A 26,851-nucleotide genomic window follows, 5' to 3' on the forward strand; every position below is an offset into this window, starting at 1 on the left:
CTGGCTCCTCCTGGCTCCTCCTGGCTCCTCCTTGCTCCTCCTGGCTCCTCCTGGCTCCTCCTGGCTCCTCCTGGCTCCTCCTGGCAGCTGGCATCCTTTGGCTTGCAGCTGCTTCCTTCCAGTCTGGGCATCTCGGCACATGCTCTCTCCTGTGCCAGGTCACCCTCTACCTTGCTCTTTCTTTTGTTTTAGATTTTTTTTTTAAAAATCTATTATTTGACATTTGTAAACGTATTCCACACATTTATACAGGGTGTCTTGATCATATGCAACCTAAGTCCTCCCTCCCGATTCCACCTCCCCGTACTCTCCTCGTCTGCCCCCTCCTTCACTTCCTTTTCCTCTGTAACAGCCCAATGGGCTCGATTAGACCTATGTGCATGTACATGAGTTGTGATGCCATCCATTAGAGCATGGGCCACCTCCTCTTGCCACCCCAGCCCACGAAATGAATCCTCCCCCTAAGCCAAAACCTTCTCAGCTAGGGGTAGAAGTTCATCACCACCTCCTCCATCGATCCAGAATGTTGGTGTTGCATGATGGTGTTGCAGTGTGGTCCAGTGCGCTCGTCCCTGGGTTTATAGTCTTTCTGCTCCCTTCTGAAGTGTTCTCTGAGCCGTGAGGGATTGGTAGAGGCGTCTCACTTAGGGCTGAGCACCCAGTACTTACATATTTTCAGGCCTGACCAGGCTTCCCACTGTGCTCTGGTTTCCCTAGTTACAAAAGAAGTAGCTACTTATTTTGACTATGAATGAGTCGCTGCAGTAACAACTACCCACTGCAAAAGGAGACTCCCTTCGCTAAAGTTGATGGCACATTGAGCTGTGCATATACACACAGGTATTTATTTCCTCCTTTGTTTGTTCGTTTGTTTGTTTCTTCCTTCCTTTCTTCCTTCCTTCCCTTCTTTCTAAGATTTATTTATTTACTTTATGTATGTGCTGTCATTTGAGTTTTTGATCTTAGCCATTCTGATTGGTGTAAGGTGGAATCTCAGGGTCATTTTGATTTGAATTTCCCTGATGAAATGTTGAACATTTCTTTAAGTTCTTCTTGGTCATTTGAGATTCATCTGTTGAGAATTCTCTGTTTAGCTCTGTACCCCATTTTTAATTGGGTTTTTTGTTTTGTTGGAGTCCCAGGATAGCAAAAACAATTTACAACAATAAGAAAACTTCCAGGGGAATCACCGTCCCTTACCTCAAGCTGTACTACAGAATAATAGTGATAAAAACCCCATGGTATTGGTATAGAGACAAACAGATCGATCATTGGAATAGAATTGAAGACCCAGAAATAAATCCACATACCTACAAACACTTGATCTTTGACAAAGAAGCCAAAACCATACAGTGGAAAAAAGAAAGCATCTTCAACAAATGGTGCAGGTTTAACTGGCAGTCTGCTTGTAGAAGAATGCAAATTGATCCATATTTATTACCTTGTATAAAGCTCAAATCCAAGGGGATTAAGGACCTCTACATAAAATCAGATACATTGAATCTGTAGGAAAAAGCCTTGAATGCATTGGCACAGGGGAAAATTTCCAGAACAGAATACCAATGACTCAGGCCTTAAGATCAACAATTGATAAATGGGACCTCATGAAACTGAAAAGTTTCTGTAAGGGAAAGGACACCCTCAATAGGACAAAACGACAACCCACAGACTGGGAAAAGATCTTCACTAACCCCACATGCAATAGAGGGCTGATATCTAAAATATAAAAAGAGCTCAAGAAGTTAGACTCCAGAAAGTCCACCTTATGTTTTGAGACAGGCTCTCTCACTGAAATAGGACCTCACTGATTTAGCTAGGGTACCGGCCTGCCAGCTCCAGAGGTTTGCCTGCCTTACAGAGAGATGCTGCCCTTCTGTTTTGGTATTGTTTAAGATCTCATTTTTATTTTCAATTGTGTGTATGTATGTATGTGTCTTTGTGTGTTTGTGCAGAGTTCAGTCCCCACAGAGACCAGCAGAGCTTATTGGATCCTTTGGAGCTTGAGCCACATGTAGTTGTGAGCTTTCTGACACGGGTGTTGGGAACTATCCTCTAAAACAGCAGAAAGCGCTCTTAACTGCCGAACTATCTCTCCAGCTCAAAAGATAAAGAATTATAATATATTTATATTTAGTTTAATATTTATATATAATTACTGTTATTGTTGAGTTTTTGAGACGAAGTCTCACTACATAGCCCTGGCTCTCTTGGAACTCTATATGTAGACCAGGCTAGCTTCCACCTTACGGAGGTCTATTTGCCTTTGCCCCCTGAATGCTGGCACTAAAGGCTTGCCCCACCCTGCCCAGCCTTTCTGCTATGTTAAAAATCTCTCCTACTTCACAAAACAGCAACAATCATGCCTTCAGGCAAATCTGCTTCATTGGCAAGCATGGCTGCCCTTACCTAAAAGCTCTCCAGTTAACATGTGCCCGGGCAGGCAAAAGCTTTCTTAATGACTGACAACCCCGATATGCAATGATATTCAGGCCAATATTCTAACTGCCCCTACATAAAGTCCCTAGAGAAGATAGAAAAGAAGACCGGATGAAAGAAATGTAACCAACATGTAATATTTATCCTTCCCTGTCCCAATAATACTTCCCAACAGAGAATTTAATGTCTTTCACTAAAAGAAGCTTGGTTGATATCTAATAGTAGAATGTCAGAAAGCAAAAGATCATTATACTTGATCCCACGAGTTATCATGTCTTTCATAAGTAAACAAATAAACAAGATACATAAATCAAGAGACAACTTCCCAGTGAGCGCAAAGGTGCTCAGAGGACAGCTCAGGTCTTCTGAATTCCCTCTTTGTATGTTTCTCCTGGGTTTTGGTCACCTTATTTTTGTTATGGAATATTATTATTCATAGAGAGACTTCAGCTACACTCTTCCAGTAAAGGAGATAGTTTTCAAAAATAAATAATGACAAGTTTGGTATTTATTCTGTCTCTCCCTGCTTGTTTGAATCTTCCCACAGTAGCTGTCTCCTGGGCTGATTGCAGTGGCTCCCACAAAGCTTCACACACACTTAGTAGGCACAGAAGCTCAAGGATAAAGTTAAGATAGCAACACTGGAGAGAATCGGAAGTTCGCTCATCTCTCTCCCTTTCCAGAAACACGCTTTGCAGTGCACTGAGTTCATCAGCTAGCCTAGTGTGTCTCTCATCTCAGAGTTAATGCAGACTTTAGATAAATTCCACCTGTGAAGAGCAGCTTTAGACTTCAAAGGCCATTATCTGTAAGTGAAATCGCGTCAACAATTTTATCACATTTTTGGAGTTGTCTTATGCCGGATGATGAACAGTGTTTGCTTGTTTACTTTTGATTGATTTTGTTTGTTTGTTTGTTTTTGAGACAAGATTTCACTGTGTAGTTTGGCTGTCTTGGAACTCATTGTGCAGACCAGCCTAGCCTTGACTTCTCAGAGACTCGGTTGCTTCTGCTCCTGGATGCTGGATTAGAGGTGTGCATCACCAAGTCTAGAATATTTGGTTATCTTAACATAAAAAGAGCCTATCCCTGTGTGTGTGTGTGTGTGTGTGTGTGTGTGTGTGTGTGTGTGTGTGGCAGAGTCTTGCTATTTAAGCTAGACAGGCCTTGAATTTACTATGTTCAGGCTGTAATTAAACTCCATCATCTTGCTTTAGCCTCCCAAGTGCTAGGATTATAGGCATGCAATCCACCACACTGGACACAACCATAATTTTTATTGGATGAAGTATAATGACCACTCTTCTGTAGCTCAAGCTATAATAACATTTCTCAATAAAATAATGTCTAACATAGCTCATTATTAGTTTCTGATATAAAACTCAATTTCAAATAAATGCTATGATTTACCAAGAAATCTAGTATTGTATATTAAAAGCATATATAAAAGAAGATTTTTTTTTTTTTCTACAGTTTCTGTTAATGCAGTAAAACACGACTTTAGGCTATCTAGCACCATGGTTTAGGTAAGAATGCTGCCAGATGAAACTGTGGCATGGGTGTAGCATACAGTTTCAGTTAGCCTGTCAGATGCAAACCTTTTGGAAACTAGGCTTGATTGGCTCAGATGCTTGCCTGCTTGTTGCTCAGAACACTTTGTTAAGTGAAAGGAAGAATAATGTCTCCAATTGAAAAACAGAGGGACTTTGGGGCTGGCAGAATGCAATTGCCCAAGTTAGAGCTAGCCAAATTGATCTGAAATCATTTAGATATAACAATGTGATGGGCGGTGGACAGCATTTGTTCATGAAGACAGATAATGTCAGGCAGATCTGATTTATTTGGTTTTATAAAATTACTCAACAAGTTGGTGGGTGGAGAAAACTCCATGGACAAACATATATCTAAATGTTTGTAAAAGCCTTCGATGTGGGTCTGCCTGGGATGAGTGTAATTGAATGCCACGAAGATGCTGCCCAGATAACAATGTAACTGTGTGCCCATCAGATTTAAGTCAGAACAATAAAACAGATAATAACGTCTAACTAATGTATTTGGCACAGACAATAAAAAGGGCCAGTGTCTTTGCAGATCAACGAACGTTGTAGGATGTATGAAAATGATTTAGTCCACTTACATCTGCTCTTGCTTTCTTCTGGAGGTGCACATGTGAGAGGTTTGTCTAAAATGCTTCACAGCCCAATTCAAATAAGCTGTGATTTCGTCCTTCACTAAGAGTCACAGAATTTGGAACCTGTGGTTGTCTGCAAAGGCACTATGATACAGAACTATACATCTAGGTGGTTTCTTAAAGTAAGGTGAGTTGAGCCAAAAATCTTATTTATATAAATTCCCTAGTAGATTTTTAAGAGCTAAAAGATAATTTATAAGAAAATAACCATAGTAATTGTCAAAGTGTGTGTGTGAGAGAGAATCAGCAAATAATCAGAAATTATAAAAAAGGGGATAAGGAGGAAAGTGGAATTCACTTGGGCGTATTTTATTTAGTGTTTTGTATATATTCTATGCATACATAGCTTCAGGGGTGACAGTAAAAAAAAAAAAAGTAATTATCTATGAGGTGGCTGCTAACCAGTCAGAAAAGAGGCAGGGCCACAGAACTAAACCCCAGCCCTGAGAGCTTGCCATGGTGGACCTTCAGGGTGAGTTGGAGGGTGATGGGAGGATGGGAGGGTTTGACTGAGGCTGGGGGAGTGGAGAGAGAGAGAGAAAGAGAGAGAGAGAGAGAGAGAGAGAGAGAGAGAGAGAGAGAGAGAGAGAGAGAGAGAGAGAGACTAAGGCTGGGAAATACTAAATCAACAGGACTAGAAAAAACACTTCTTATGATACATAGTAATCAAAACACTTAATGGACAAAACAAAGAATGGATATTAAAAGCTACAATGGAAAAAGACCAATTGATATATAAAGGCAGACCCATTAGACTAATGTCTGACTTCTCAGAAGAATCTGAAAAACAGAAGGAACTGGCCAGATGTTCTACAAACTCTGACAGACCTCAGATGCCACCCCAGATTACTATACCCAGCAAAACTTTCAGTCACAATAGATGAAGAGAGAAAGACATTCCACAATAAAACCAATTTAAGCACTATATCTATAAATCCTTAACTACAGAAGCCACTAGCAGGAAAACTCCAATCTGAAGAAGTGAACCACACCCAAGAAAACTCAAAGACTGAATAGTCTCACAGTAGCACATAAAAAGAGAGGGAAAAAAAAACCCAACCCACACCACCACAACAAACTATCGATAGTCAACACTGCTCATGGATAACTCTCAATATCAATTGTCTTTATTCCCGAATAAGAAGACACAGACTAACAGAATGGAAAAGAAATCAGGATCCATCCTTCTGCTCCATCCAAGAAACCCAGCTTAACATTAAGGGTAGACATCACCTCATGAGGAAAAAAAGATATTCCAAGCAGATGGACCCAAGAAGCAAGCAGTATAGTTGTTTTTAATGTCTGACAATGTAGACTTCAAACCAAAACAAATCAGAAGAGACAGAGAAGGACACTACATACTATCAAAAGAAAAATTCACCAAGAGGATATTGCAATTTTAAACATCTATGCAACATACATTAGGGTACTCAAGTTCATAAAAGAAACACCACTACAGCTTCATTCACATATTGACTTCAATACCCAACTCTTATCATAGACAGGTCACTCAGACAAAAACCAAACAGAAGAATGCTGAAATTAAATAACATCATAAGCCAAGTGGACCTAGCAGACATCTATAGAACATTCTGCCCAAACATAAGAGAATATACTTTCTTCTCAGAAGTTCATGGAACTTTCTCCAAAATTGGACACAAAGCAAGTCTCAACAGCTACAAGGAAATTAAAAATAACCTTTGTCCTGCATCCAATTGATTACCACAGATTAAAGCTGGACAACAATAGAAACAATAGAAAGTATACAAACTCAAGGAACTCGAACAACTCACTGCTGAATGAAAAATGCAACAAGACAGAAATGTAGAAGAAAGTTAAAAACTGTTTAGAATTGAATGATAATGAAAACACAACATACCCAAACCTATGGGACACAATGAAAGCAGTTCCAAGAGGCAGGTTGACAGCATTAAGTGCTTACATTAAAGAATTGGAGAGATTCCATATCTTTACCAACATACCTGAAAGCTTTAGAGCATCAACAACAACAAATCACATGCCCAAAGAGTAGATGGCAAGAGATAATCAAACTCATAGCTGAAATCAATGAAATAGAAACAGCAAAAACAATACAAAGAATCGATGAAATGAAGTTGGTCCTTTGAAAAAAAATCAGTAAGATTAATAAAATTCTAGCCAAATTAACTAAAAGAAGGAAAGAGAAGAATGAAATAAGATTAGAGATGAAAATGGGGACACTACAAGAGGCACCAAGGAAATCCAGAGAATTATAAAAATCTGCACTCCACCAAACTGGAACACCAAAAGGAAGTGGATGGATTTCTTCATATGGATGACCTATCAACAATAATCAAGATAAAAAGCAATTTAAACAGACCTGTAACCTCTAGTTAAATAGAATAGTAATTAAAAGTCTCCAGTCCAACAAAACCCAGGGCCAGATTGATTTAGTTAAGAACTCTACCGGACCTTCAAAGAAGAATTAATGCTGATATACTTCAAATTATTTTGCAAAATAGACACTGAAGGAACATCTTCTAATTCTTTTTACAAAATCACTCTTACCCTAATTAAAAAACTACACAAAGACCAACCAAAAAAGGAAATTACAGACCAATATCCTTCATGCAAAAAAATTCTTAATAAAAATACTTGTAAATTGAATACAAAAACATATCAAAAAGATCATCCACCATGGTCAAGTAAGCTTCATCCCAGAGGCATGAAAGCTGTTAACATTCTAAGTCAGTAAATATGGCCCACCACACAGAGAGGCTGAATGACAAAGCCACATAATCAGCTCCTTAAGATGCAGAACAAACATGTCTGGGGTGTGATAACTCCAGAAGTTCTTTTACTGTCCAGGATTGTTTTGGCTATCCTGGTATACTGGCTGGTTTTTGTGTATCAACTTGATACAAACTGGAATTATCACAGAGAAAGGAGGCTCCCTTGAAGAAATGCTTCCATGAGGTCCAGCTGTAAGGCATTTTCTCAATCAGTGATCGAGGGTTGGGGGGCCCCTTGTGGGTAGTGCCATCCCTGGGCTGGTCGTCCTGGGTTCTATAAGAAAGCAAGCTGAGCAAGCCAGGGGAAGCAAGCCAGTAAGCAGCACCCCTTCATGGCCTCTGCATCAGCTTCTGCCTCCAAGTTCCTGCCCTGACTTCCTTTGGTGATGAAGTGTAAGCTGAATAAACCCTTTCCTCTCTAACTTGTTTCTTGGTCATGATGTTTTATGCAGGAAGAGAAACCCTGAATACCACACCTTGATTTGTGTTTTTGGTTTCTTTTTTCCATATGAAGCTGAGAATTGTTCTTTCAAGATCTGTGAAGAATTGTGTTGGAATTTTAAAGGGGATTGCATTGAATCAGTAGATTGCTTTTGGTAAGATGGTCATTTTCACTATGTTAATCCTACCGACTCATGAGCAAGAGAAGTCTTTCCATCTTTTGATATCTTCTTCAATTTCTTTCTTCAGGGACTTGAAGTTCTTGTCATACAGGTCTCTCTCACTTGCTTGCTGAGAAGTACACCAAGGTATTTTATATTATTTGCAGCTATTGTGGAGGGTATTGTGTCCCTAACTTCTTTCTCAGCCCGTTTATTGCTTGTGTAGAGGAGGGCTACTGATTTTTTTTTTTTTTAGTTAATTTTGTATCCAGCAGAGATTGAGCCACCAACCAAAGAGCATACACAGGCTGGTCTGAGGCCCCTAGCAGAGGAAGGGCCTTATCTGGCCTCGGTGGGAGAGGGTGCACTTAATTCTGCAGAGATTTGATGCATCAGGGTTGGGGAATATCCCTGGTGGGTCTGCTTTCTCAGAGGTGAAGAGTCTTAAGGGGGGAGGAAAGTCTGTGAGGGGTGACTGGGAGGGGGCAGCATTTGGGATGTAAATTTTAAAACGATGCAGAAAAGGCCTTTGACCCAACCTAACACCTCTTCATAATAAAGTCCTAGAGAGATTAGAAACACAAAGGACATACTTCAATGTATCAAAAACAATTTACATCAGCCTAGATGGAGAGACACTCAAAGCATTTCCACTAAATTCAGGAACATGACGAGGTTGTCTGCTCTATGTATACCTGTTCAATATAGTACTGAAAGTCATGGCTACAGCAGGAGGACAACTGAAGGAGACTAAGAGGTACAAACAGAAAAGAAAGAAAGTATCTGTACATACATGAGATTTTATACATAAAAGACCCTAAAAACTCCACCAGAAAACTTATATATTTGATAAACACTTTCAACAAAGTAACGGGATACAAAATGAACACACAAAAATCAGTAGTTTTTGTATCTATAAACGGCAAACAGACTGACTGAGAAAGAAATCAGGGAAACAACACCTTTCACAATAGCCTCAAAAAATTAAGATGTTTTGAGGTAACTCTAACCAAGAAAGTGAAAGATTTGCATGATTAAAAGCATTTAGACACTGAGGAAAGAAATGGAGATATCAGAAGATGGAAAGATCTCCCATGCTCATGGATCAGAAGGATTAAAATAGTAAAAATGGACATTCTACCAAAATCAGTGTACAGATTCAATACAATCTCCATCAAAATTCCAACACTATTCTTTACAGTTTTTTGAGGATAATTTTCAGCTTTATATAGAAACATCAAAAACAAACAAACAAACAAACAACAAGATAACTAAAACAACCCTGAACAATAACAGAAGTGCTGGAGGTACCAGCACCAGATCTCAAATTGTATAGAGCTATAGTAGTCCAGACAACATGCCATGGACTTAAGGACAGACACGCTGATCAGTGGAATGAAACTGAAGGCCCAGACATGAGTCCACATACCTATAACCACCTGGCTTTTGATGGTGAATCTCAAAAATAAACACTGGAGAAAAAGACAATATCTTCAGCAAATGGTGCTGGTCAAACTGGATAGCTGTGTGCAGAGAATCCAAATAGATCCATATTTATCATCCTGCACAAACCTCAACTACAGATTGATCAGGAACCTCAACAGAAGACCAGACACCCGGAATCTGATTGAAGAAAAAGTGGAGGATAGATCAGTTTGAACTTGCTAGCACAGGAAACGACTTTCTGAACAGGACACAGGCACTGATGGCACAGGCACTCAGGGACCTCAGGAAGCTGTCAAGCTTCTGCATGGCAGAGGACATCAACATTCAGGCACAGTGACAGCCTACAGCGTGGGAAGAGATCTTCATCCTTATACAGCCAATCGAGGGTTAGTATATATACTATGTAAAGAACAAAAAGGCTAAGCATCAAGAAAACAAACCAGTTATAAATGGGGTATGGATCTAAGCAGAGAGTTCTCAAAAGATGTAACAAGTGGCTGAGAAACAAAGAAATGTTAACTATCCTTAGTCATCAGGGAAATGTAAATTAATATTACCCTAAGATTTAATCTTACGCCACTCAGAATGACCAAGATCAATAACACAAATGACAGTACATTTTGTGAGGATGTGGGAAAAGGGGACATTTACTCATTTTTAGGGGAGTGCAAATGTGCAGAACCACTATGGAAATCAATGTCTCTGTTCTTTAGGAAGCTGGTAATCGATGGACCTCAAGATCCAGCTGTATTAGTCATGGGCATAGAGTACCCAAAGCACTCTATCTCCCACTACAGAGACACTTGCTTGACCATGGTCATTGCTTTTCTATTCATAATAGCCATAATTAAACTATGTGCTATAGTCACTGTTTTTAAAGTGCTAAAATCAAACTTTTAATTTATATACTAATAGCCAATGTATATAGCTCAGAAGTTTACAATTGCTTGGAGTTGTTCCTTTTTAGATATTACCAATTCTCTTTTGTAATGATTGTAAAAGTCTGATGCCATTTTTGAGAAATGCACTCAGATTCAGTACTTCCTTGTGTCGACTCTGTCATCCGCCGAATTTTTTGCCCACCCAACCAGAACTCTACTCATCCTGCGGAACAAGGGATTCCTCCCAGTCCGTGGCAAGGGAGGAAGAAAGAAAAAGCAACTGCTGGCTCAGACAGACGGATCACACAAGCCGACAGCAAGGCACAGGATAGCCAGCATCCCTTGGCTTGCTATCGAATGGACCTCCATGCCTGTCTTGAAGACAGCCTACGCTGTTTGTCCTGTCTTACCGAATGCTAAACTGAACCACATGTGACTGCAAGTGGCTGGATGAGCAAGCAGAATTATACCACGCAAACAACTAATAAAAACGTGCTGGATAGTTCATAGCATCAAACCGAGGGGTTCTTGGCTGTTATGAGTCAGGATCTTGTGTATCCCAAGCTGGCCTCGAACTTGATAGACAGACAGGGGTGGATGACCTGCTATGTGCCAGGGTGTGTGTCACTATGCCTAGCTTTAAAAGATACAGTCTTGTTGTGATTGCTAAAACTGTCACTCTAGGATGCATTTTAAGATTGACATTGTCAAGTAACAGAGATGTAAGAAGTACTTCAACACGTACTAATGGTGATTTGAAGTGCTGTGAGATTCATTATCTGATCTAAAATTAGAGGGATTATTTCTTAACAGTCAGATTCAAGCCTGTCTGTGTCAATGTACCAAGTGGGATTTTTTTTTTTGCATGATTTCTATGGACTAAGATTTCAATACCTATTATTTGATAAAACAGCACATCTTATAACAGCACAATTCAGCTCTTGGTCACACAGTGTGCCAGGCATTAACTGCATGAAGTGCTAGTTCATCCCAGGCAGATGCCGGGGGTGCCTCACGATCAGTCCCTGTGCATCTGTTGTATGCTCACAGCAAGGCTTAGTGTTGTGATCGCTCCATGGTGCCCACGTGACATCTTACAACAGTAGATAGAAACAGTAGAACAGGAGGAGGCGGCTGGCAGAGATGAAGGGCCTGCCACAGTGGACTCTGCCTGGGAGTATGTACCGTGCTACAGAGGGCCGACTGTGGGTGCTGGTACTGCCACTGCTTCAGAGGAACTTGGTGAAGGTAAGTTACCACCACCAAGGATGAGAGAAGTGTGACAAAAAGCGTGAATCTGTCCCCAAAGAGGGAAATTCCACATTAAAGGATATGTCATGAATACAGAAATATTGTACAATACTATAAAAAACAAACAAGCCAACCAACCCATCAAACAATAGAAGCAGATCTAAATTTTTTGCTTTTGCTTTTTTTTTTTTTTTAAATTTATCTATTTAAGTACACTGTAGTTGTCTTCAGACACCCCAGAAGAGGGAGTCAGATCTCCTAACAGATGGTTGTGAGCCACCATGTGGTTGCTGGGATTTGAATTCAGAATCTTTGGAAGAACAGTCAGTGCTCTTAACTGCTGAGCCATCTCTCCAGCCCCAGGTCTAAATTTAAAAGGAGTAGAACCAGTCATCTTGACACAGGAAAGATGTGTAGGGGCAAATACCACTTAAAGGGCAAAGTGCTACTCACACACACCAGTGTTTTCACTTTCAGTATGTGTGGTTTGCGCTGTGTGTGTGAGTGTGTGTGTGTGTGTGTGCTGCACATGTGCTTGTGCACGCCTGAGGTAGACGCCACTGATTACCCTGGATCACTCATTGAAGCCAGGTCTATCAAACCTAGAACTTGCTCTGTGGATTGTGGGCTGGTATGACAGGCAGGCCACAGAGGCTGGCAGGCATGTAGGTAGATTCTGGGGATCTGAGCTCCAGTGGAATACTTAAATCATGGAGTTAGCTACTCAGCTTTTGACAGTAAAATAAAGCCCCCAGTTCTCCGTGTATGTGCTTTCACTTTCCTATATGTTTATAACTGACAGCTGGAATTCCATTTAAGGTATTTTAACAGGACTTTAAAGGTCACAGAAGAACCCCGATTTCCCTCACAACCCAATATTAAAAACAGCTAGGATAAAGGCACATAACTTTCAGAAGTGCCGTGGCTACCATGATGCCTTTTCTCTAAGCGGTGCTCAGAAGATGAGCTCAGTGGGTTAGAGCACATGCTGCTCTTGTAGACGCCCCATTTTTATTTCCGGTACCCAGGAAATACCTGTAACTCTAGCTCCAAGAGATCAGAAATCCTCTTCTAGCCTCTGTGGGTACCTGCACTCCTATGTACATACGTCTTACCCAAGACATACACACACACACCTGTAATTAAAAAAATAAGCTGGGCGATGGTGGCACACGCCCTTAATCCCAGCACTTGGGAGGCAGAGGCAGGCGAATTTCTGAGTTCGAGGCCAGCCTGGTGAGTTCCAGGCTACAGAGTGAGTTCCAGGACAGCCAGGCCTACACAGAGAAACCCTGTCTCGAAAAACCAAATAAATAAATAAATAAATAAATAAATAAATAAATAAATAAATTTAAGCTAGATACTCACAGTCAACCATTGGACTGAGCCTGGGGAACCCAATGGGAGAGTTAGGAGAGAGCTGAAGGAAATGAAAGGGATGGTAACCCCATAGGGAGAACAACAATATCAACTAACCAGACCCCTTAGAGCTCCCAGGGACTAAACCACCAACCAAAGAGTATACATGGGCCAGTCCATGTCTCCTACTACTTAAGTAGCAGAGGACTGTCTTATCTTACATCAGTGGTAGGGGAGGCACTTGGTCCTGTGGAGGCTTGATGCCTCAGAGAAAGGGGATTCTAGAGTGGTGAGGCGGGAGTGGGGGGTGGGTGGGTGGGGAGCACCCTCTTAGAGGCAAAGGGGGTGATGGAGTAGAGGGTTCGTGGAGGGGAGACTGGAAGGGGGATAACATTTGAAATGTAAACAAATAAAATGATTAATAAAAACCAAAACAATTTTATAAAAAATAATAGATAAAATAAGGCATTTTAGGGCCAGTGAGTTGACTCAGTGGGTCAGTTGATCCCGGGGATCTACATAGTAGAGGGAGAGGACTTACTCTCATAAATTGTCTTTTGGCCACCACACATACACAGAACAAGCAAATAATGTAAGAGCTGATTGTTAAAAATAAAACAATTCAGACTTACTACAGTTGATGTACACCTATGTAAATATATAAAAGTAAATTAAGCCTGTGTCGCTTAGGCGATAGTCCAAAGCCGGCCTTGAACTTGGATAGCTGAGAAGGACCTTGGGCTTTTTTGTTTTAAAGATTCATTTTTTGTAAATGTCCTTCTGGGGGCTTTTCTACGTCCTCTGTGTTACCCAGTAAAGACATGGAGACCTGGCATTTTTTTATAAAAGATTTATTATAATTAAGTATACTGTAGCTGTCTTCAGACACACCAGAAGAGGGCGTCAGACCTCATTACGGGTTGTTGTAAGCCACCATGTGGCTGCTGGGATTTGAACTCAGTCGGTGCTCTTACCCACTGAGCCATCTCTCCAGCCCTGAGACCTGGCATTTTTATTAACAAGCTGCCAGCACTAGTAGCTATGCCGATCCTGTGCTAGGCTACCTTGACCGTGCTGGCCTGGCCTGCTTCCCAGCCACTTTCTAGCCACACAGCATTGCCGCCACCTTGGTCCCACCACCCTGGCTGTTTCTGCTCCGTTCGTCCTCTCCTCACGGAGACCTCATGGTGAATCCCCCTCGCTCTGGTCTCCACCAGAACCCATCATTGGGATCAGAAGTCCTGCCTTATTCTCTCCTGCCCAGTTACTGGTGAATTAGCACTTTATTAATCAGTCAGAGATGATGGAAAACAATCTTTACACAGCATTGAGACAGGAGATGCTTTACAATGCCTATGTCCCATCTGCAACCAACCATCTGGGCCCAGCAACCAGCATCTGAATACACAGTGCACAAAGCCATCCCCCAACAATTTTTATTTTTTAAATTATGTATCTGTGTGCACATGAGCGCAGGTGCCCATGGGAAGCCAGAGGTATTGGCTGTCCTGGAGTTGGTTCTAGGCAGAGAGACACCTGATGTGGGTGCTGGGACCTGAATCCAGGTCCTCTGCAAGAACAGCCAGCTTGTATCCACTGAGCCATGTCCTCAGCATATGTTGTAGACTTTTAAAATACAGTATTAAAGCACACAGCTACAGAGCATGAGTCAAGAAGAGTAGGTAGAATTCAGGTGTCTGATGTCCTTTTATTATCAAAGAAGAATTTTGCTTGATTAAAATGCTACATAGTTCTAAGAACAAGAAAGGAAAATAAGTGTAGGGTTTAAACTTGTTAAGAGGCATTGATGTATTAGAACCAGACACCACTCTTAACAAGGAACAAAAGAGGAGAGAAAAGAGATGTAATTGATCAAATGCAAAGGCTTTAAGAGAGATGGCAGATTTCATTTCAAATATAATAGCAATTAGGCACAGGAAAGGGGCTGATCATTCAGTTACGTTAAAAACCATCATTAGCTAATAAATAGAGACTGCTATTAGTAGGACTCATTGAAGACATAATCAAAAGGGTGAAAAATGAAGATATATGCCTTGGAGACAACAACCAAAAAATGGTTACGTGAACCAACCAATCAACCAACCAATCAACCAACCAACCAACCAACCAACCAACCAACCAACCAACCAACCAATTTACTGCAGAGATCATAGCAGCTAATGAGTCATGATGGTGGGGAAAGATTCAGTTAGCTAAACAGATGTGGTTTTAATTAATATGAGTCTTGAAACTGTGAATCTCAAGCTTATATACATTAGAAGTTGAGAGAACAAAGAGAAAAATCTGTAACTTGCCATGTGGGGAGAGCATATAGATACATAATATCTACCTAGTCTTAGCATGTTCAGTTGCAAAATGCATATTCTTTCTAAGCACATGTATTAGATATTAAGTCTAATATACATATGTAAATAAAGACAGGCTACTCCCCAGCCAGGCAATGCTTTCATAGGGGTCCAAGACACTTGTTTGGAGCAAACACACACACATATTATTGGTATAACAAAGAGTGAGTTGGTTTGTCTCCACCCAGGGGAACTTATGGAGTCTTACATTCTCAAGACAAGTGTGAGTATGAGGGCCAACACTGCAGAGGAGTCCTAGTTCATCTTACTGAATTCACATTCCATATTCAACATATTGCTACACCTAATTGAGAGCCACGGAAAAACACACTTTAAGTTTTCCAGTAAATGGCAGTGAAGGATTCAAACCTGTGTTTGTATTTTTCCTTCTGTGCAGTGAATCCACTTCAGAAAGTACTTACTCCTTGGAGACTGGAAGGAAGGGGGGAAAGTGTGCTTACAGGAGACTCTGTAATGATATTTGGGAGCTGTCTATACAACGCTGACAAAGGCTTAAGTGTCTGCTGTAGGAATGCTACACACTGGGCACAGTAAGTGTGTGAGCTGTCTTGGGAGGGGGGACTGTGATCTTGAGTGTGAGGAATAGACCCAGTGTACACCCTGCCCACGGGCAGCTAAAATGCCTCTCCTACATGACATGCCACTGAGTCCAGCTCACGGTTCTCGTGACGTGCAGCTCTCTAAATGAATCCCAATTTTAAAAGGCCAGGGATACCAAGTAGTACATTTTCTCTACTCTCAAGTTTTTATAATGCGTGCATCTATCTCACTGCTTAACGCAGGATGAAAACCCAGATAAGTCTAATTACACAGTTGCCAATCAATTATTTAAATGTTATCTAGCATTTCAATGATTAAATTCACTTTATCTTTTATCACATACTGTAATATTTTCTGACTTGGACTACCTGCCTCACGGTTCCTCTTCCTTTCCACGTCTCCACATCGTCTCCTCAGCCCACAGCTTTGCTCCGACATAGCCACCAGACTTACCTTCTCAAATGAAGATTTGTGGAATGGAAGCAGGACAGCAAGAGGAGTTAGGGGGATGAGGAGGGTGCAACAGGATAAAAATGACGTGTAATGATATAGCTGCATGAAAATGTTGCTATAAAACCCATTTCTTGGTATACTAAATTAAAAGAGTAGCTACTGGGGGCTTGGGAGATTGCTCAGAGCATCACACACTTGCCATAGACGAGTGAAGAGCAGAGTTGGGATCACCAGCACCCACATAAAAGCTGGGTGGGTGGGTGGTGGCTTGCCTGCAATCCCAGCTCTCTGGAAGCAGAGAGGGGATTTCAGGAGTGAGATGGCTAGCCAGACTAGAGAAGCTGGGCAACTCTGGACCTGGTCAGAGACTGCTTCAGGAGTAAAGAGAAAAGCAACCTAGGAAGACACCTGATGTCCGCCTCTGACCTCCACATGCATTTGTAACCTCACACACATGCACACACATGCACACCATCTCTCCAGCTCAGAGAATCTCTAGGGCTGTCAGGAAAGGGATGAGGTGGCATTCTCTGAGTATAGACCTGAACCAAGTTAAGGACAAGACATGAGCATCTAGTATAGCAGTTCTCCCCTTGTGGGTTGTGACTCTTTTGGGGTCTTAAGGGTTCATGGAGATCACCTAAGACCATTAGAAAATGTAGATATTTATATCATGATTTTTAACAGTAGCAAAACTATAGTTATGAGGTAGCAACTAAAATAACTTTATGGTTGGGGGTCATCAAACGTGAGGAACTGTAGTAAAGCGTTAGGAAGGTTGAGAATCACAGATCTAGAAGAAAACAGCCTTTAAGGTGAGAGAGTGCTTGTCACATCTGAGGAAACTAAGATGACTGACCAGTGTAGATAGAACAGAAGGAAAGAGGAGTAGTGGGGTGGGCAATGTGGGACTCGGCTCAGTGGTATAAAGCATTTGCATAGTATGTGATAGTCCCTGGTAAATCTCCAGTATTGAGGGAGCCAACCGACCAGCCAACCAACTAGCTGCCAGACACATTTGTAAGTGAATTGATGTCTTTGGATTTTACTCTAAATGTGGGACTCATCTGATGTTTCCGAGCGAAAGTGCAGAACAGTCAGGTTCCTCTTGCTGCTATCTTAGGGAAAGCTGCCACATTTAACCTGAGCCTTTGTGTGTGTGATATAGTCTTTTTATTTTAATTTCTGATCACCAGAGTCATGTATACTTTTTGCAGGGTACTTAAAAGACCTAAAAACTCCAACCAGCAAAAACCATTAAAATTCTTATGAAGTGGATGAACATCACAACATTTCCACAGCATTTCCTTCCGCTGATGCATGCATTTCATTCCCTCATCACTGAGCTCTGCAGTGCACAGGCACCTTCACACCCTGGGGCTTATGTCTAGTGTCATGATGTGCTCTGAGTTATGTCTGATGCTGATGGCTAACTAATCATCTTCAGAAGAGATGAGCTCCTCAACGTAATCTCAGCTTATTTACAATCCCCAGTAATATTGTGGCAAACAGATTTCTTTATCCATATTTTCTGCAAAGTTGTAGGTTAAGAATTGAAAAAAAAATCCATATGTACTCTGTTGTGTTGTTTTCCAGGAAGGTTGTTCTTGAAGAGGGTGGGGGAGCAGTACTGGATCTGGTGGAAAACATGAGCAAATATTCTTTCTTATTATTATTAAAGTAATTTATTGTTTATACTCCATATTCCATTCCCTGGCCCCCTCCCCAGACCCACCCTCTGACTGCTCCACATCCTCCATCTCCTCATCCTGTCTCCACGTGGATGTCCCCACTCCCCCACCCCACTTGACCTCTAAACTCCCTGGGGCCTCCAGTCTCTTGACGGTTAGGTGCATCATCTCTGAATGAACACAGACTCAGCAGTCCTCTGCTGTATATGTGTTGGGGGCCTCATATCAGCTGGTGTACACTGTCTGTTTGGTGACCCAGTGTTTGAGAGATCTCAGGGGTCCTACAGGATCGCCCTTCTCCTCAGCTTCTTTCAGCCTTCCCTAATTCAACCACAGGGGTCAGCAGCTTCTGTCCATTGGTTGGGTGCAGACATCTGCATCTAACTCTTTCAGCTGCTTGTTGGATCTTTTGGAGGGCAGCCATGCTAGGTCCCTTTTTGTGAGTGCCAATATTCTTTGCTTCAAGGAGAAAGCCTCCAGGGCAAGGGGTAGAATGAGATGGATTTGAGTGAGAAGTCAGGCCCTAGGACACTGACATAGCAGAAATGACCAGCGTGGGAAACTGAGCTTATCAACCTACTTAGCACCTTAGCATTTTAATGATTCGGGATAGGAATTTTGACTGTAAAATCTCACACTTACTGCACACGGCTCCACACTGTTTAATGGAAAGCATCGTAACTTCTGGGCTTAATCCAGTCCTTAAAGTACAGCAGGACTGGACAGAAAACCAAGGAATCCAGCGTATTTGGTCATTATTTTGTGAAACTTGTTTTCAGGTGTGTGTGTGTACATGCATGCTTAAGCATAACCAGAGATAAATAAACCTTCATCTCCCTTTCCTTAAACACTGTCCTCCACGGAAAATTAGTTCACTGATGATGGACTCAGCCTGCATTGCACTTTAACTGAGTCTTCTTTTAGTCCAGTCTATGGAGGAGCCCCGAGCACGGTTCTTTCCCTTTCTTCTTCTCACATTGCATGGGTTTTGTTATAAAGGCTGATATGGTACCTCTGTCGAATACGGCTAATTAATTCACCGTTCAGTTAGTACTACGAACTTACAAATCTCTTCAGGTTCTTAACTACAACAACGAAGTGCCCGGCTGGTGGCAAGGGGCCCAGAGGACAATCTGTTGAGTTGGTGTACTGCACATCTTTTGCAGAGTGTCTCTTGTCATGTACAGGGAAGCAGATGTAATGCCGATTCCACCAGCATTTTTCACTCAATCTCCTCCATGCTAAACAGGCCAGTTAGGCATTAAGTCATGTCTCTGGGTAGCTTAAGTGGAAAGTGTGAACAGAGAAACCACTTTATGTGAGGACAGTCGAAAATTAGATCCCTTCCCCTCCCCACTCCTCTTCCCCAGGGGAGGGGACACTTATCAGCCAAGAGCTCGGCGCCCGAACCGTGCAGCGTCCTGAGCTCCCGAGGTTTGGCAGCACGCACGATCTGCGGCGCCGAGAGCTCTTCTCCCCAGATGAATTCTCATAGTATCACAGAAGCGCGCAGTTCCGATCGATACTGGATGGCAGACGTGCTCCCGCCGTCAAGTGTAGGCACAGGGCGGTGGATTTAGCCGCCCTGCAGTTCGCTCGCAGCTTCTCATCAGCTCAGTCCTAGCAGAGGGACTTTAACCCGTTCCCGCGCGGATTCCCGCCCTGGCGCGGCGGCCGTCCCTCCACCGTCCTCCCGAGGCGGCCGAGCCTTTAAGCGCGACGCCCAGGCGCGGGCCCGGTCGGCTCCCGGCGCGTGGCGGGCTGGTGGCTCCTGGCTCCCCAGCGCGAGGTTCCCGGACGCTGCACTGGGCGTCCCAGGCCCCGTCGTGCCCGCTCGTCTTCCCGCGTCTCAGTCGGGGCGCTGGGCCGGGCGGAGGCCCCGCCCCGGGACCCGCTCCCACTCCTGATTGGCCCGCGCAGCCCGAGAGGCCCGGCCCGACCCGGCCCGGCGTCTCAGCTATAAAGCGGGCGGCCGCATGCCCGGCTCTGTCCAGCCCTCCTAGCTCCGGGGCTCGCCCGGGCACCCGAGCCACCATGCCGAGGGGCTTCCTGGTGAAGCGAACCAAGCGCTCGGGCAGCTCCTACCGCGCGCGCCTGGTCGAACCGCTTTTCCCTCCTCCGGGTCCCCTGGCGGCGCAACCCTCGCCGGAGGAGCCCGGTCGAGGGCTGTTGGGGTCCCTCTGCCTCGCACCCCCGCAGGACGGCGCCGAGTGGGGCGCGGGTGGCGGCGACGGTCCTGGCCCCAGCCCCGCGAGGCCGGCTGGCCCCGAGCTGCGCCGCGCGTTCCTGGAGCGCTGCCTGCGCTCGCCGGTCTCGGCGGAGTCCTTCCCCAGCGCCACCGCCTTCTGCTCTGCGGCGCCCGCGGCCGCGACCTCGGGGGAGCAGTTGGTGCCGCCGCGGGTCCCTGTATCCGTCCCAGTCCCCGTCCCCGTCCCCGTGCCGGCCCCGCATGGCCTCCCTCGCCGCGGGAAGGGTGCCCCGGGCTGCGCCTCGGCGCCCGCAGCCGTCAGGAAACCTAAGGCGGTGAGGAGGCTGAGCTTCGCAGATGAGGTGACCACGTCCCCGGTGCTGGGTCTGAAGATCAAAGAGGAGGAGCCCGGGGCGCCGGCACGGGCTCTGGGCGGCGTCCGCACACCGCTGGGGGAATTCATCTGCCAGCTGTGTAAGCAGCAGTACGCGGACCCCTTCGCTCTGGCTCAGCACCGTTGCTCCCGCATCGTGCGCGTCGAGTACCGCTGTCCCGAGTGCGACAAGGTCTTCAGCTGCCCCGCGAACCTCGCCTCCCACCGCCGCTGGCACAAGCCACGTCCCACGCCTGCCTGCGCCGCGAGTAAACCTCTCCACGCGCCTCTGACCCCTCCGGACCCTTCCCTGGCAGCGGGCAAGGAGAACGGCCGCGTGCCGCGGACCGACGATCAGCACCCGCAGGCCCCGGACAGCTCCGGGGACGGTCAGCACCGGGACAGCGCCGCGCGCCCCGGCCTACAGGCTCTAGTGCACCCGGAGGCCGCGCGACCCCCGCAGGCTCCCTACCCCGAGGTGATTCTAGGGCGCCACGGGCCCGGGCCGAGCGGTGCCACCGCAGGAGCGGCAACCGAGGTCTTCGTGTGTCCGTATTGTCACAAAAAGTTCCGTCGCCAAGCCTATCTGCGCAAGCACCTGGGCACCCATGAGACGGGCTCGGCCCGTGCACCAACCCCGGGTTTTGGCTCGGAGCGCACGGTCCCACTCACCTTTGCGTGCCCGCTTTGCGGGGCGCACTTCCCGTCCGCGGATATCCGAGAGAAGCACCGGCTATGGCACGCTGTCCGCGAGGAGCTGCTACTGCCCGCCTTGGTCGGGGCTCCTTCGGAAGCGGGCCCCGGAGGGGCATCCGATGATAGCGCTCAGCAGATTTTCTCCTGCAAGTACTGCCCGTCCACTTTTTTTAGCTCCCCCGGCTTGACCCGGCACATCAATAAGTGCCACCCCTCCGAAAGCCGGCAAGTGCTGCTGCTGCAGATGCCACTGAGGCCTGGCTGTTGAGGACAGAGGCCTGTTGAGATTTCAAGAATAGCTTGGAGAAAACAATACGGGAACTCCTGTGGGGCTTTCTTCATCTTGCAATTTCCAGTTTCCTTCCCATGCCTTCCCTTTTAAAACTCTTACAGTCATGATCTGCCCGAGGAGAGGGCAACAAGATGTAAAACCCCCTCTCTAGAGCAGGTATGTACTTGGCATACAAATTCACAGTCAACGCTGACAGCTTCAAGTCCTCATTTCCACTAAAATAGAATTTTCCCTTCCTTAAAACGCTGGAGACCCTAATGGATCCCTCTTGGGTTTGTAGTTCCTATGGAAAATCGCAGTGAACGCCTACAAGTCTGTCTACACAAGGTTCTGCCTAAAGTGGTAGTCACCAATGTTTATTTCTTTTGCCACCACAGGCATTTATGTCGTTTCTGTCTCAATAGGGCCAGATTTTCTTCTTCTTTCTTTCTTTCCTTCTTCTTCTTCTTCTTCTTCTTCTTCTTCTTCTTCTTCTTCTTCTTCTTCTTCTTCTTCTTCTTCTTCTTCTTCTTCTTCTTCTTCTTCTTCTTCTTCTTCTCCTCCTCCTCCTCCTCCTCCTCCTCTTCCTCCTCCTCCTCCTCTTCCTCCTCCTCCTCCTCCTTCCTATTCCCCTTCTCCTTCTTCTTTTTGCCTTGTATATTCTGTGAATCAAGCTATGTGACTGATGTCAAACCTGAAGGGAAGGAAGACTCCGACCCGCATAAATGGACAGGAAATCTGAGGATGTTGCTGTCTGGTGTGATAATGTCCCTGGAACTTTCTTTCCTTAATTGAATGTATTAGTTCCTTCTTTTAAATTAGGCTTTGGAGGCAGGGAAGGTGTTGCTTAATGAGAAGGAGTTGGTGTGCTCTCTGAAGTTTACTATTTTACGTGATGCATTAGGAGGAGCTACTTAAAATTTTTCTTTACATAACTTTTAAAAAATACAATACTCATTCCTAAAGTGTGAATGTTTTTATAGCAAGATTTCACTTGTTATGTAATGGTTATGCTGTAAATCTGCTGCATATTACATCATAAACTGTTCGACCTAAGGGAGATGTTAACACCTGCAATCCATCATGAACTGAATGGTAATTCACTCAATATTATATATTTTATTTTCAGGAGTAACCTTTGAATTTCTTTTTGTAAATCATATTCAATGTGTATTCTGTAACTATTCCCTCGATAGCCAGAGTCTGGGACACTGGCAGAGAGTGCTCTTTAACAAATAGATTTGTAAAAACGGTTCTGTAAAATAAATGTATGTAGACTATGCTTGTTTTATTGTCTTAAGAAATGACTGAATACAGTGTTACTTTTTAAAGACACATTTCTTACCTCCCCAGTATTTTCCTTTAGATTCCGAGGGACCTATTCTGACAGAATACAAAGGCAGGAGATAGTATAGCTTGCAAATGAATATAATGGTGCTGAACTGCAATGGGAAGTCCTCCTTTGAAGGCTAGCTGCATACTACAGCAGTTCCATGGAAGAGAGAATATGAAGGTTTTTTTTTTTTTTTTTTTAACTCTGTAGAACACCCCACAATGAATGCAACAGAGAACAGAAGGCTTTTTCTTTTTTCTTTTTCTTTTTTTTTAGTCTACTCAACAGTGTTACCTGGAGATGAGAGGAATTAAATAAGTAGTGCTAGTTAGTTTCACTGTTTCAAGTCAGCATTTTCTCTCTATCTTGTTACCAGTTATCAATCCAATAGAAATATGTAAGGAGTTAAATTTGATTTTCCTTTGAAAAGTTCTTCCTGTTGGCTGTGGGGGAAACTCTCTACAATGTTTAATCACATTCCAACAGGCTGCCTGTACTCATTTGATTATTTTTACTTATAAGCATTAATTTTCATAAAAAGTGCACAGGAACTCTAATATTTGCTTAGAAAAAAAGTTCTATTCCCGAAAATATATTTAAAAACACCAATAATGTAAAATGTCAAATGCCAAGAGATGGTCACATTGCTTTTGGTCCTTAGGGAGTGCTTGCACTGATGGTGGGGGTCCTGAGAAACGCGCTCCTGTTGTTGAGAACTCATTTCTTTACTTTTCATGATTAGCTAAGATACCACAGGGGTATGTTACAGCTCCCAGTGTTTGAAAATACACACAATAGAATACGATCATGGACAGGAAGTGTGAAGAATATTTTTATTTTGTTTTATTAAATACCATGTCATCTTTTTGTCCCATTACAAATCTGTAGACACTACATGAATGATACATAATTTATATTTTGTGGTTTATCAGGATGATATATTTACACATGCAGTTGGTATCAGTCATGCTACATTTCCTTAGGAGATGCCCATGTTAAACAAAAGGAGGCCACTTATTTACTACAGGAAAGACTTCAGGAGGTGGGGTGCATACCAACCTGCACCTGCAGCCAAGTTTAGTACTAAAATATTATATTTAACTTAGACTTGTGGGTCATGTTCCATTGCTTTTTAACAATACACATAATTTGAGCAAAGAAAGTTTTCCACCCTTTTCTCCATCACCTTATCTTTTGGTACTTAAGAAAGTACACAGACACACCAGGGAAAGCTGGGGACCACAGCCTCACAACAGAATAACATTTAAGAGTGAGGCCACCTAAAGAAGCAGAACAAAGTTGTTTGGAAGCAACACAGAAATCAAAGTTCAGTGGTGGTTTTCCTGGTTATTGAGTATGCTATGCCATCATTTGCACTGCTAAGAAATGAGACACCGACTTGGGAAGAAAATGTTAAAGAGTGCTTCTGTTTGTAACAGAAACATTCTGTATACAGCCTGCGTAACAAACAGATGTGCAGCTTTGCTCTAGCTTTATAAATGCTTCCATTAACTTAAATTTGTAGGACTGGGCTGTGAAGGACAGTGTGCTTGCCTAGCATGCTTGGGATGCTGGCTTCCATTCCCAGCACCGCCAAAAAATTAGCAAAAACTATGTATTTACTGAATCATAAAGTTGTAATGAGGCACAATAAATAACACAAGACTATCTGTCCAATTATATTTTGGCTCAACATTCATCACGAACTTGAAAGTAACACCACTTAGACATGATTATCTAGGAACGTGAAGCATGGAATAAAACTCAACCCTCAAAATATGGCAGCTTGGAGTGTGGAAAAAAACTGAATTAAATAAATAGTCCAAATTTAAAATAGTAAGTTGAAAATTACTTTAAGTCCAGTGTTTTCTCAAATAAATGCACAGGAAGGAGCATGAGTGTTATGGCAAACATGCGAGGCCTGAAAGAGTTAACACTACTGCTGATCATTGCCAGGCTGTTTGTCTCCTTAGGATTTATTGGCTGAGCCAGAGGACCGACGCAGCTTCATGGACATGCGGCTTTTGCTAGTTCGAGGAGACATGGGAGAGGCCAGGTCAGCCCCATCTACCTGTGCTGCTGTGGGAGCGTCACTGGGTGGAATCTCTGGGTAGGATCCTGCAGGAAAGAGTGAGCACATTAGTATTCTTCAGCTTCTCACACCATAAGAACCTTTCTGCTGCTAATCTGAAGCAGGATCCCAACCCTTCATGAGGACTTTAGAGGTAAAAAAAATTAAGTCCCAGACTTGCTGTTTCCCAAAGCTTACTAAAACCCTGTGATCTGGTGACTCATGCCATCATATTAAAGAAAGCACCAATCATAGTGCCCTGGAAAAAGCAACTGGAAGTAAGAAATCTTTGGGCCTGAGAGAACAGGAATCCAAAGCAGCACTGACATGCAGGGAAGGGCACAGGAGGAGAGAAGGACAGCCAGAGAGGACCACACGCAGGCTCCAAACAGGAAGTTCCTTAGGAGGCCATGCTATGTACTTAAGTAGGCTACAGAAGGAGGAGACAAATTCTTGGGAGAGGGAAAAATAATAGGAATTTTCACTTGAAAGCTAAAAAGAAAAGACAAACTGACTTCAGAAAATGTCTCTAGACATCTGCTTTTGTGTTGATTAGCTTAGACGTTAATAGCTAGCAATAGAATTAGTAGATTCACAATTTTAAATTGACAAAACACATTCAAAATAGGAAAATCCTGTTTCACTTACAGGGCAGTTCTTTCAGAGCATCACTGATACTTTGGGCTTGGGAATAATTATGCTAGTGTTTCTACATAATGAAATACTTATGCTTAAACTGAAGCTATGCATATTTGTAAAAGAAAAAAATGTACTCCTTGTACAGTTCCTACTGAGATATCTTAAGAATATATCCCACCCAAGGAATTCTCCAAAGTACTTTTAAAGACTAAATGGTACAATTACACTTAGGGACAAATACACATTTATAATGGAAACTAACTTGTCATTCGGACTGGTGTATGGCCTGCCCAAAGTCTCTTCTTTAAAATCTTTCTAACTGAGATGAGGCTGGCCTATTAAATAAAGCAAGAAGTATTTTTGTTTATGCTTACTCTTCCCAATGATCTGAGTTGGGGCACAGTAATGCAGCCTAGACTATTCAGAGACTATACATCCACAATTCATTTAGTGAAACCTGGCACAAGGCTTAGAAAAGCCACCGAGGAGTAGTAGCTTGGCTTCCTGGTGCAGAACAGGTGCTGCTGTGTGAGGAGGTCTTCCCTCCCAGGGCTGTTACCTCGAGGGCAGTGTCTCTAGTGGAGGTTTGGAAGAACAGAACTAGCAGTGCATGCCTTTCTGCTGTGAAGGGAGAAATGCAGGAGCGAGCAGAGTGGAGAACAAAAGAGCAGACAAGAGACAGACATGAGGGAGACTGCAGGCGCTAGTTACCCGAGCAACAGAGAACAACCAGGTTTCTATTATGAGCACAACTGGCATGCAATGAGTTAGGGTGGCGATGCTCCACAATGGCCAGTGCCCGCAAGTTCAGATGCCATACTTACCAACTAACAAAACAAGTTCAAATAGGAAAGAGAACAGGAAAAAAAGTCTGTGAGAGAGCCGAGAAACATCTACTGTCTAATGTGTTCACTGCACTGATACTGTCTTACACCTCAGTCATAAGATCTTCAGAAAGACAGTGTAATAGGATATCAGCCATATTAAAATGTTTAAACTTCATGTAATTAAAATGAAGAATTCAAATTCCCTCCTACACTAGCCATATTCAAGTGCTGAGCCACGCCTGGTGAGCTGCTCCCACCTTGGATAGAGTGGCCATGTGACAGGATCCTGTTCTCCTCAAGAGTACTGCTTTCAAGCATCCCAGTGAAGAATCTCTATTCACGCAGTTCTTACTCCTCCAACCCAGTCCTAGAGTAAAGAATCTTTGGAGCTGTTCTCACTGGTTGAAACTCTTTAAGTCTTGAAGGCAGTTTGACAGTGAGAAGT

At 43.5% G+C, this 26,851-nt stretch overlaps 2 protein-coding genes across 9 annotated transcripts in view; one reads left to right on the top strand and one right to left on the bottom strand.

Annotated features, from left to right (window-relative positions):
• The first annotated feature begins 20,042 nt into the window (after positions 1 to 20,042).
• Positions 20,043 to 22,014, top strand: Insm2 (INSM transcriptional repressor 2). The gene has a single exon (XM_031356470.1). The coding sequence runs from the start codon at positions 20,043 to 20,045 to the stop codon at positions 21,531 to 21,533; it is 1,491 nt and encodes a 496-aa protein (XP_031212330.1). The 3' UTR covers positions 21,534 to 22,014.
• A 1,674-nt stretch (positions 22,015 to 23,688) lies between these two features.
• The window catches only part of Ralgapa1 (Ral GTPase activating protein catalytic alpha subunit 1), a 223,021-nt gene continuing 219,858 nt past the window's right edge, over positions 23,689 to 26,851 (bottom strand). For 7 of the 8 annotated variants that reach the window (XM_031356026.1, XM_031356025.1, XM_031356021.1 and 4 more), the window contains one exon: positions 23,689 to 24,987. In XM_031356026.1, the coding sequence (XP_031211886.1) occupies positions 24,839 to 24,987 (149 nt within the window). In that variant the 3' untranslated portion in view covers positions 23,689 to 24,838. The remainder of the gene's footprint in view (positions 24,988 to 26,851) is intronic. The other variant, XM_031356023.1, reaches the window with a different exon arrangement.

Source organism: Mastomys coucha, unplaced genomic scaffold (genome assembly GCF_008632895.1).
Source record: "Mastomys coucha isolate ucsf_1 unplaced genomic scaffold, UCSF_Mcou_1 pScaffold6, whole genome shotgun sequence".
In the NCBI taxonomy this organism is placed as follows: Eukaryota; Metazoa; Chordata; class Mammalia; order Rodentia; family Muridae; genus Mastomys; species Mastomys coucha.